The sequence below is a fragment of the Akebia trifoliata genome, chromosome 6 (assembly GCF_017979445.1).
Source record: "Akebia trifoliata isolate Shusen 1 chromosome 6, ASM1797944v1, whole genome shotgun sequence".
NCBI lineage: Eukaryota > Viridiplantae > Streptophyta > Magnoliopsida > Ranunculales > Lardizabalaceae > Akebia > Akebia trifoliata.
The window spans coordinates 23814325-23827211 of record NC_141380.1 but is presented as its reverse complement, the minus strand read 5'-3'; the positions used below and the strand labels follow the sequence as shown (position 1 = coordinate 23827211).

Here is a 12887-nt window from a genome sequence, read left to right as displayed (position 1 = left end):
AAACTGAGCTCCATAACTTTCATCTAATAATTTTACTTACGAAGTCATAGAATCCTGATAAGAAATACCCAATCTCGAAATCTCGTGAATTTTCGCTGAAGTTTTCTTTTCTTTTTTTCTCCTTCCATTACGATAAGCAAGAGTATAATTTACAACATTAAACACAAACATCAATACATTGGCCTACATTTTCTTTTTTTGATAAGTAGACTAAATTATATTAAAAAAGAGAAGAGACCGGTTGAGATAACCAGCCATCATACAAAAGTTATTGACCTACATTAATCTTACTAAAAGTTCTCAAAACGCTTAGGAGTGTTTTTGGGCCCACTATTAATGGTAAGAAGAAGAAGATGACATCAACATATTATATCTTCATAAATGATGAAACATAAGTATTTCAAGTCCTCTTTGTGCCTTTTGGACTTGAAGGATAAGACTAGAAACATTATTTCATGGTCAGAAATCCTTATATTAATACACTGACCAGTCTATCAAATTACCCATTAATTATCAATAAAAAAGAAGCTTGTCAAACAATGTTGAACAGGTTCTGCATGCTCAATCATGGCCTCAAACTCGTCTTCAATTAGGTCCATTTGAACCTTTCTCCACATAGAATCCACCAGTTTATTCGTAAACCATGATTATAGAAAGTTTAATTGATGTCACCGATATCGGACGAAATCATAGTAAATTCATAAGAATGAGGCTGTCTATATTAATATTGACCAACAAAAAGTGTTAATAAGCCAATATAAGTGTCAACCAGAAGATGCCATAATAAACATTCTATTGTTCTAAGCTATTTTCGCATATTTGTTATACCTAATCAAACGATTACCTTAACTTCAAGTTATAAAAACACAAGGGGTGGCATGGATAGGCAGAGGAAAAAAAAACTAAATAACTCTGAAGCTCAAGAAAATGTGAACTCAAGCATAATTTCTAGAATATAAAGGAAGCCACATTGTTCTGGAAGAGTTTCAAGTATTTATTTGTGAACATAATAATTTTCCACATGGAGCATTTGTCTTATTATGCTGCTTTGCCTTCCAGCTGCTCTATGTCATAGGTGCCAACGTTAAACATATATAAGCACAAAAGGTATCATAGGATTGATAGAACTTTCGGAAAAAAGGAGATACGAATAATGGAATTGAGTTGTCATGGAAGCAATCAGCAAACTATAGAGTTTAAAACATAAATAAACAAATAAAGACTGACAAGTGATGAAAAAATAGAGATCGATACGTAATTAATTAAGTACAGCTAACATATATATTTAGGGAAAGATACAGCAAAAAAGAGAAAAATATAATTATTGTTGCCTACAACCTTATCCCAAATATGGGGTCCAGTAACATGAATTCTATTTCTCCATCTAACTCTATTATGAAGCGTATTTTCAGACAAGGAAAGTGCCTTAAATATATTTTCTTATTTCCTCTATACAAGTCCTTTTCAATGTTTATGCTGCTCGTTTAGATCCCTTTATTGCACCAATTTGCCCCCAACCACATTTTAACAATCTTCTTTACATATGCCCAAACCATCTCAAATAATTTTCCCTCATTTTATCTTTTATTGGAACTATTCCTAAATTTCCTTGAAGGGTGTGTTTGATGCATGGAAATTCAAAATCTGAAGAAAAAAAAAATGGTAGTGGAAAAAATTTTGAATCCATTGTTTGATGTTACTTTGGAAAAATAAGAGGAAACAAAAAAAAAAAAAAAAAAAAAAGATGAGGAGGAAGAGAGGAGGATGTGGTGGTGGTGGTGGTGGCGGCGGTAGAGGTGAGGGAGAAAGAAGAGGGGAGGACATGGTGGCGGTGGAGGGGAGGGAAAAAGAAGAAGAAAGAGAGAGAGAGAGAGAGAGGTGGAGAAGAGAGAAGGTGGTCAACAATGGCAACAGCACCAAACATGGTAAGGTTGAGGTTGAATGTGGTGGTACCTATGGTGGTGTAGTGGGGAAGAAGAAAAGATGAGTTAGGGTTTAATTTGAGAATGGAAAACAGATATGGATTTCACTTTTCCACCCATAAATTTGGGAATGGAAAACAGAGATGGATTTCACTTTCCCACCCATATGGGTGGAAAAGTGAAATTATGGGTGGGAAAGTGAAATCCAACTTTTATTAGACTTTTGAATGTGAGTGGAAAATGACTTTCCATGGAAAAATGCAATTATGTTTTATTGCACATGAAAAATAGGGTGGAAAATCAATGTCCATGGAAAATGATATTTTTATGTGTTTGATTGCATTTTTCAATAGAAAATCATTTTCCACCCACATCCAAAAGCCCAACAAAAGTTAGATTTCACTTTCCTACCCATAAATCTACCTCTATTTTCCATCCCCAAATTAAAACCCTAACTCATCTCTTCTTCTTCCCCACCACCACCACCACCACCGTCACCATCGTCGGCAGCGGCAGCAACCTTGTTTCTTCTCCACCTCCTCTCTCTCTCTTCTTCCTCTTCTTATTCTTCTTCTTCCCTCACCACTGCCGTCGCCACCACCACGTCCTCTCATCTTCTTCTTCCTCCCTCATGTCCACCACCACGTCCTCCCCTCCCATCCCTTCTCTTCCTCTTCCTCTTCCTCTTCTCTTTTTTTTCCCCTATTATTTTTTCCAAAGTAACATCAAACAATGAGTTTAAATTTTTCATACTAGTCATTTTTCCATGGATTACATAATCCATGGATTTTGATTTTCATGCAATCAAACACACCCTATAAATAAAAAATTATTTCTTTTTTATTTTAACTTTTCTAGTCTTACCATTTTAACCATCTCAACATCCATGTCTCTATCACACTCATTATATGAACATGTATCTTTACAACCCAACATTCAGTTGCATAAATCGATTATAATTTTTGTCTTATTATAAGGTACGAAAATTCTTGTTGAAAAACCTTTGAAAACTCCCTTGACCAACCACCAAATGTTTTACCACTAGATACAAATCCAGCATGCATATCCTTAACAATGTAAATATACTTGCTTAGAACAATTTTTCCTAATACCCAACAAATTAAATTTTTTGCTAAGGAAGCAAAGAGTATATTAGTGGAAAAATAAAAAGGGAAAATCCCTTATTTTACAAACCTTTTGAAAACTACGGTGGCAAGCATAAAATAAGTTCACTCTAAAAACCAATCGATGCTTCCCAGGATCAAACTGGGAACCTTTACCCAACAAATTAACTTATTAAGGGCATCGCCATTATTCTTAACACAGGTACCATAGAACATTTCCGATCATCTAGCATTCACTTAGGTCCCCAAATCACATTAGATTAATTACTGACGAAAACCATTAAGTTTCTCCCTTGTACTTCCAAACTTCTATTTCATTTGGGCCTAAAACCTTTCCTATAATCACCTTTTTTTAATGATAGGGCAACAAAATTATTCAATATGAAGGAAAGGAAGTGCATAATTAGATTGAGGTTTAGAAGAACTGCCTAACAAGATAGAGAAACAAAGGCAAAGACAAAGCAAGCTAAAAAGAAGCAACGTAAAACAACACTAAACACGTTATTCACTATGATTTCCATCTAAAAACCAAATCGTCAAAGAACACCCTTAGCTTAGAAAAAATTTCCATCACTTTCATAATCCTAATCCTATAGCAGATCCAACTCGTTTTGCCCTTTATATGCGTAGTGTTTTCTTCTAGATTTATTCTCTCCATATGATTTTTATTTAGTAAAAAAAATCCCATCATACCTTTCTTTAATTTCCTTCTCCCTTATTAAAATTTTGTATCTTTGCTTTTAATGCATCTAACTCAATTTGTATATCTAGTATTCTTCTCTCATTCTTGCAGCTTTTTAAGTATCTTTCACATCCTCAAGTGTACCAAACCTATGATGTTAATCATCATATGCCTTATTTTGCCTCACCAACTTTTTTTGTAGTTTTTAAGCATTTTATATTTTCAAAATTTTCTACAGTTCAATTTTCTTCCCAAGCCCTGAACCATGACCTCTTTTTTCTCCAATAATGATTTGAACCCCGTTGTCCCGCCAGAGAGTTTCATTTTTTGATAAGTTTTTTCGAAAGGAGAACTTCTTTCGTCGAGCTTCTACTGCAATCTGTCATTTCAACCTACATGACTATAGCTTCTGTAGTCAAAGTTTTGTATTCCTTCATTTATCAATACTAGTGTTTGCCCGTGCCTACAACACAGCCATCCTCTATAAGGTTAAGAGGGGTGAAAATGGAAAACTAATAAAGTTGAAGGGGTCTTATTAAAAATCTTTGAGGTTAAGAGGGTAAAAAAAGAAAATTAATAAAGTTGGAGAGGTATTATTAAGGAACGGGAAGATGAGGAAAGATAATAAAATTAGAGAGATTATTGTAAAAAGGGCGGGGGGAGGAGAGGAAAAACAATAAAGTTGAAGGGGTAAAAAGGAAAGGCAATCAAGTGAGTAGGGTGGACCCTACAAAACTGTAGCAAAGTGGGGGACGTTTATCCCCCCGCCCCTCGCACTCACAAAACTGTAGCAAAATGGGCCCTACAGTTGTGTTTTATTGTATAGATTTTCCTACAAGGCTAAATTTTCTCCTTTCAGGTTCCACCATCTAATTCTTAGGCTTATGATAATTTTCCAATAGAAAGCTAATCATGAGAACAAGTAAAAACAATACTATTAACAATCTAACTGACAGCAACCTATCCTCCATTGAAGATGAATAATAATTTAATCAACAAAACAACAGAAAAAAACAACAAAGACAACAGCAGTCATAACAATACAACTAAATTAACTTACTATATGCCTCTAGCAATGCAGTGCAGCAGGATGCAGGAACTGGAGAAGAGGGTAGCTCCCGAAGAACATGCTGAAACAAAGATATAGGGTTAGCATGAATCCATATGAATTCCAAGAGAAGCATTGAGACGACAATGGCAAGATAGGTTATTGATGATGAGAAATACCTTGACACAGTCACCAACAACATGAGCATCCTCGTCAGACGTGAATTCATTCTTTCCTAATAATGAATAAACAGCAAGTTCAGTTTATAAGGCATTCACACGAACAGGGAATATATAAGCATGTCACAACGAACAAATCTTCTGAACCCAAGTAAATATGGAGAAAAAGAAAACGATTCATGACAAATCAAAAGGCAGCATATGAGTTTGAAGAGCACAAATACCTTGTTCATATTCTTGAACTCGATGGTCAACCTCCTCAACATCCGCAGATTGTCGCAAAATTCCTTCCACTTTTGTTCCTATTGAACAAATAAGATAATAGTTCCAACCAAATTATCGTATGATCTTATAAAATTCATTCAATTTTTGTTCCTATTGTAAGATCACTAGCTCCAATTAAACAATCATAGGATCTTTCAACGTGTTGAAGGGGTGACATGTGTGCCCCATGGGATTACTTGGGTGCTCTAACAGGCTCGGATACGCAGGGTCTATAAAAATATTTTAAAAATATGTGCAAAATAATAGTTGTAAACAGTTTGGTAAAACACAACAAATATTTTTATGTCCTTTGTTACTCACGTTTTCATTCCAACAAAGACATTTTCCTAAAGAAGTAGTATCTGCATTGCTTGGCTAAACTGTATGTGATAAACACTGTTTTTGATGCCCTCATACCTTGTACAGTGGTCACATATTTGCCCTCCATTACGAAAATAGCAAGTAACAAGGATGATGGAAATGTTGCAGAAGGATGGCACCATTATCAATTAATTGATATCCATTACAATACCTTGAGATATTATAGGGATGCTACTCTTGATAGGTAGTTATCATTTACCTATCATGTGATACGAAGAGACCATGAACAAAGCCCACGTCTGGGCCTGGTACACAAGCAAATCACTCAGGAAGAGAAGACTCTTTCAGATTATGTGTGCTCCATTACATGGGTTGTTGGTGATAGAGGACATGCTTTGCCTCTAGCAATGCCAGTTGACCATAAAAGCCAATGTCATCAGGGGTATCAATTGGACAGGGCACCAACAGCTGACGATGACACTGTTAAGTGTCAACCATGTAAGCAATCTAATAAGCTATAACCAGATGTTTATATAATTTATATATCTTTCTTTGTTTTCTTTTCTTTTCTTTTCTTTTTCTTTTTTTGCGATAGGTTTAAGTGCGAGATGGGGTTTTGACTCAGGTCTGTGGGATTACCACACACAAACTTTTAACACCTCACCTAGGTGTATAACATCTGATATCAGAAATTACCGATAATAATAATAATAGTAATTAGATATTATCTTTCTAATGGATCATCCTGACAAAATACCAGTATAGAACAGTACTCAACAACCGTGGCATGTACACATTGTGATGTGCACTTTAAGAAAAACATGGAATAGAAGGCAAAAGATTATAACTAAAAGAATGTAACTTTAATCACTTAAACCCTAGTGACTCACTTCATCCTATAAACACCATCAAAAATCATAAAACCTCAACGGAGGAAAGAATGATAACTCACCAAACTTCTCCAGAAAGCGAAGAGCTTTCTCAAGGAAGGATGGGCCTCCATCAATATCTTCTAGTGCAAGCAAAATTGGTCTTCCAACAACCAATGACTTGACCATCCGCTTATCCCTCCCTGAATGAAATAACAGGAACTTTTAGTCCATTTCAGTATTAAATAAATTTATATATCATTAGCTCAGTGTCCAAGAATTGACATTAAAGAGCACCGCAGCAGATATGGAACTAATAGACAAACATATGAAGTTCATCAATAGACTACTTCAGAGATAGTGGCTGAGAAGAAAAATACAAACATTGTTGAAAAGATCTATCAATTGTGTCAGTTGTGTCATTCCGAAAAATCCCATTGTGCCCCATCACGAGAGCAGCACTTGGTGCTAGTGCCAAAGCCTGTTCTAGTGCTGTCTTCCACTCGTACAAATCCTCAGATGACTCAGCCTGGAATTAAGAAAGAAAGAGAAAGACTTCGATTGTAAGTGTAGCCAGTGCTAGAGAATTATGAGATGAGCAAGAAGTGTTGCCCACACCCTAAGAGAAACCAAAACAGAACAGAAATCAAATGGCTCAATGACGAACCTTAAGGGTGAAGGCCCGCCCATCACGTCCGTCGGGAAACAACACAGTCAAAAGTTTTTTATCTTCCCTGACAACAACACTGCAAATAAATAGTTCATGCTATCAGCTAAAAGGCTAAGACACTATTTTTTATAGGTAAACGGCTACGATGCTATTACAACATGATATGTGCACCAATAACATTTGTACCTTCCTGAATTGTTCAGGTCAATACCACCCAAAGTCAAATTTACTTCACCACCTCTCTGGGGAAGCGCACTCTACAAAAAAAAAAAAAAAAAGAGTTAGCAGCCGCTCCCATAATCATTTGAAGAACAGTAACTTTGTTGCACATGGTATATTGTTCCTTAACATTTGTTTTTAACTTTCTTTCATCAATACTTCACATTTATCTCCAAAAAAAGAAAAGAGAACAAAAAGAAGAGCCAAAAAGAGCTATATAAGTCCCAAAAAAACCACTAGCATAGATAGCTTCAGAAATATATTCCCTTAATCATGTAAAAACAGTAACATCTGTTGCAAACAAGATTAGTTTATTGGAGTTTGTTGGAGCATTCTCTAACTAGTCTTCCCCCAAGATCCTCCAAATGGCCAAAGCTGAGGAAAAATCTATGGGAGAGATTTCCTTCATGCTTTTTTGAGAGCTAAGGTTTTTCAATCTTTGTACCTAGAGAATAAAGTATTCAACGTGGATGGCTAATGATGCAAAGGAATCTAGATTTCTAAAACCATAAGAACTGGGACAAGATTATGGTCTTCTTGACAAAGGAAGGTGCTTGCCTACCAAATCCTTGGATGATGTGCTCTATGGGCTCTCTTTTTTCACTTATCAGAGGTATCCCCCCCTTCAGGTGAGACTAATCCCATGGCCACACACACTACACCCTCGGAAAGTCCCACGTGCAACTAATTGAATCAAGGTGATGCAGGACAGTGACTGCAAAAAAGAAAATTTGGGGAATTTAGGAAAATTGGTATAGGATTGTGTTAAGGATTTGGGCTAAGATAGGGTAAACCCAAAAGTAAAATATTTTTTTTTCTCGTAATTACAACAATTTCAATATGATAGATGAAAAAGGTTAAAGAATTGTTAAAGGTTAAAAAAAAGGATAAAGGGTAAAAAATTTGGAAAAGAGATGAATGAAATAAGGGTTAAAGAAAATGGGGAAAGGATTAAGGGTTGAGGTTTGTAGGTTTTCAAGAATCAAGAATCAAAAAAGGGGTTCCAAGAATAAAGAATAAAAAAAATCAAGAAAATGATTCTTGATGAATTCAAGAATTCAAAATTTCAAAAAAATCAAGAAAAATTAAAGAATAAAAAAAATAAAGATTAGAAGAAGAAAGAGATATTGGACTCACTCCAAAATAGCCTCACACCACACCCATTGTTGGGAAGATCAAGCTCAAACTTTCTTTTTTTTCAGCATTGTTCGTTAATAAATAAATAAACCCTAATACAATCTATATAAAGAAAATAAATCAAGAATCCTAGTCAAGCTAAAATACCAAATAAATAAACCTAATTTTCGTAACTTTCTCTCTCCTAATTTTCAAACCCTAATAAACTTACATAAAAGACAAAAGTAAAGTTACTAAACTACATTTAAACATTAAACTAAGATCATGGGCCAATAAAACAACAAAATAAGCGCAAAAAACATGAAAATAAAGCCCTAAAACAAAAAATTTAAATAAAAACTAAAATTTACTCATTAAGATTCGATGTCCCCATCAAAGGGTCAACCGAACCCTGGAGAGTGGCCCCAAGTAATTCATTACTTCATGGGGTTTCGAACACTTGACCTACCCTTCTTGAGGAGCTTATCAAGGCTCGGTTTGCTACTTGCCACTAGGCCAACCCCTTGGGGTTTGCTTTGTGAGCTCTTAGGCAAGCCTTTCTAGAGCAAAATTCAGATTTAGTTGAGATGAAGTTTGATGAAAGAGGGAGATTATTACAACATATGAATTTCACCTCATTCAATTTTAAAGTTATGAATTTTTGGAAAGGGCACAAAAGTCAAATATGGGGGTTCTAAGCTAAGTTTGCTTCCTCAAAGGAAGGAAGTTCTCAACCCCTTCCCAAGTTAAGTACGAGTAACCCTAATTCTCCGTGTAAAACAAGAACCTATGAGGATCATAAGGATAAAAAGGATCATAACTACTTAATCTAACAAACCCTTGAATGTTTAGATTGAAAGGGATTCTTCAATCTTTAAATCCAGTCGGACCATCCTTGGAATTGCGTTGGCTCAAATCAATGGCTCTGCTTTCCATGTCCAATTAATCCTTCTCGTTCTTACAAGAGGTTGTTCGCTAAAGATAAATAAACTCAGTTTCTTGTGTGATCTATGTTTTCCCTTGACGAAGAAGATGGTTCATGCCTAATTCAATAGACCCTAAAGTGTTGTTGAATATTTGGTTTAAGGAGTTCTTAGGTTCGCAGTCATGGTCTACCTTATTACTCTTGGCCTCCAAACATCCTAGGCACAATCGAGAGCTAGTTAGGATTCATGGAGGCAGATCAAAATAGGGCCTGCAACCTAGGCGGGTTGGAAGGTCAACCATTGCTCAACCCAAGTTGTAGAACCCTCAGCCCGAGCTCAACTCAACCCAACCATCGGGTTAGAGCTCATTAACCCATGCTCAACCCGAGATTGAGCTTCTAAAATCAAGTTGAGCTCGGGTTAGCCCAAGTTAGGTAATTTTGGGCAGGTTGGGCTCATTGAGCAAGTCTAATTTCATTTTGATCAACGCTTAAATTTAATTTTATATCTTAAAAAATAAATACCATATAAAAAAACAAAATCATTAGTAAATAAATTTACAAACCTCCAAATCCACACTATATATATATATCTAGGGTCCCGTTCGCCACCCTACGCCTTACCCTACGCTTTATCAAACGTGTTTTGTCCTACATGGATTAAAAGTTTTTGAATAGGCTGATTTTTGGTGAGGATGATCTCTATGGTGAGGAGATCATCGTCACCAAAAACCAGTCCATTCCAAAACTTCTAACCCCATAAAAAATGGTTTACAAAAAATGGACGGTCCACAATTTTTCAACTTGTAAACATGGGGCTAGAAATTTCGGAATGGGCTGATTTTTGTGAGGATGATCTTCTAATCGTAGAGATCATCCTCACCAAAAATCAGCCCATTCCAAAACTTCTAACCCATGTAGGAGATCATCCTCACAAAAATCGGCCCATTCCAAAACTTCTAACCCATGTAGGACAAAACACGTTTGGTAAAGTGTAGGGTAAAGTGTAGGGTGTTGAACATTTCCCATATATATATATGCAAATATATAGCATCAGGTTTGGGTTGAGTCAGGTTGTCCGGAACCTCAACTAGAGCTCAACCCGAATTCAATTCGAGATGAGATTTCCTAGCCCAAGCTCAACTCATTTTCCATATAACCCAACCTAGGCTCACCCATCAATTGGGTTGAGCTCGAGCTGACTTCAGGTTAGCCCGCCCAAGTTGCAGCCCTAGATCAGAACTCTTTTGGATCCCAAGTCCTAAATTTCTATAGGATAAAATCTAACGGCAACCCCATTTTTATATCCAAGTAAGTGAATATTTCTGATACCTAGAATATATTTCCCATGTTGAGAAATCAAGAACTGAATGAGGCCTCAATCATAAAGTTGATGGAGCAAAGATTTAGTGTCTTGCCACTCCTCTATGATAGTTAAATGAGCATCGGACTATAGTTGCAACCATGCCAGAACTAATACCCTAGGTGTTGCTCCCTTTCTATCTCCTTCTCCCACTCCTACTTCCTAAAAAATTCAACTAACATCAATTTACAATAGCATTTTCCTTGCTCCTAAACCAGAATTCCCTCTCCTGTTACTACAATTAGGGCATGGATCAAGTTCTAACATGGTAAGCAGGGCAGAAGGGATTATCATAGAACACAAAATACTATGTTTCTCCGAAAAAGTAACAACAGAGTGAGGAGAGAAAACAATGGTGTGGCTAATGAGCCACGTGTCCTACTCCAAGGACAAATCTGGAGAGAGTCTAAAGACCAAAGGTAGGTTGGCCATTGTAGACCTAGAAAATTGGATGTTGACCTTTTTATAAGAATAGTAATAAAAGACTTCTACAGAATACAAATATAGAACAACCTGGGCTCTATACAACAATTTGAAAACACAAATATCTAGAAGAGGATAATTGGAAAAACAGTTCTTGAGTACAACAGTCATTTCAAAACAAAGTTGATTTTAGTCAGGTGAAAGGTGGTTGTTGCAAGAGATGAGTAGCTGGTTTAGGTGCACTCTTGGACACGATTCACTGGAGTAGGCAAGGCGACTTTCACTATAGAACTAGATTATCTTCTAAGATAAGTAATTTCCACTCTAAAAGAACACAAAATGCAATTGGGGCAGGTTTTCAAGTATTTCAAATTTGGGCAGTAAGACGATCCTTGTTCCTAGATTAGACATGTAGTCATCATTTAGCATAAAAGCATAAACATGGTAAGAGATCACCTCTTCCAGGAGGATCACGAGCAACAAGTATACGTGCCACAAACATGTGTAAAGAAGCATCCACATGGCAACACAAGAATCAAGGCCTTTTTTCCTATAAAGATATCACAAACATGTGAATTTCTTGAAAACAGTAAGGCTGGTCTAACCATGTGATTTCTTCACATCCCGCTTGAATTTGGGACCAATAAAACAATATTGCTTTAGTATCTCTAATTGTAGCATTCACCTCTTCTTCCCCTCAAAAGCTCTAAAATTCCTCTCTTTCTATATACACGAACAAATTGGGAATGATAGGAGGCTCCCAAGATGTCAGAAGAATTTGAGAAGAATTATTGTCAAGACTCTTTGTGAGAGCTTGGCAAGAATTTATATTACTAAAATAATAAAAAGACAAAAGTGCCCTTACAAATCAAAAATAAATAAAAACTATATCCAAATAACAACTAGAACTAAAATAACTAGATTATTTCCAATATTAAAGTTAAAATAACTAGATTATTTACAATACTACCACTCAAGCTAGGGCAAATATATCAACTAAACCCAACTTGACAAGATGAGAATTAGTAATAGACGGACCAACAGACTTCGTAAGCATGTCGACAAGCTGATTTGAATAAGCTACGAAGACTGTCTGAAGATTACCAAATCGAATTTTCTCCCTGAGAAAGTGAATATCAACCTCAATATGCTTAATTCTTTCGTGAAAGGCTGAGTCAGAAACTAGCATAATAGCAGACTTGTTGTCAAAGAACACAGTAGAAGAACTAGAGACAGGAAATCCCAACTCTGCCGGCAAAGAACGAAGCCAAGTTAGCTCACATGTCAAGAACCATAGCTCGATACTTAGCTTCAGCAGAAGAGCAAGAAATCACATTCTATTTCTTACTTTTCCACGAGATAAGGTTATCACTATAAAAAGTACAGAAACCAGAGATAGATCTCCTGTCTGTGAGATAACCAGCATAATCAGCATTTGTAAAATAAGACAAATGCAATTGAGAAGTGGAAGAGTAGAAAAGTCCAAAACCAGGGCGTTACTTCAAGTAACAAAGGATACGATAAACGGCATCAAGGTGAGAAGTACGCGAAATATACATGAACTGACTGACCACACTAACCGCAAAGAAAAAATCCAGTGTAGTATTAGTCAGATAAATCAGACAACCTACAAGTCTCTGATAAGAAGGATCCAATAAAAGATCACCAGTATTGGCATTAAGATAATGATTATGATCCATAAGTGAGGAAACAGGATGACAACCAAACATCCCAACGTCCTGAGAAATATCCAATGTGTATT

The 12887-nt window shown here is 36.1% G+C and overlaps 1 protein-coding gene across 3 annotated transcripts in view; it reads right to left on the bottom strand.

Moving 5' to 3' along the window:
* LOC147400451 (rho GTPase-activating protein 7-like) overlaps nucleotides 1-12887 on the bottom strand; it is a 65437-nt gene that overhangs the window by 28840 nt on the left and 23710 nt on the right. For all 3 annotated transcript variants that reach the window (XM_086446143.1, XM_086446145.1, XM_086446144.1), the window contains exons 4-10: nucleotides 7266-7336; nucleotides 7077-7155; nucleotides 6794-6938; nucleotides 6493-6612; nucleotides 5180-5257; nucleotides 4956-5011; nucleotides 4789-4858 (exon numbers count right to left, since the gene is read on the bottom strand). In XM_086446143.1, coding sequence (XP_086302269.1) covers nucleotides 4789-4858; nucleotides 4956-5011; nucleotides 5180-5257; nucleotides 6493-6612; nucleotides 6794-6938; nucleotides 7077-7155; nucleotides 7266-7336 — 619 coding nt within the window. The remainder of the gene's footprint in view (nucleotides 1-4788; nucleotides 4859-4955; nucleotides 5012-5179; nucleotides 5258-6492; nucleotides 6613-6793; nucleotides 6939-7076; nucleotides 7156-7265; nucleotides 7337-12887) is intronic.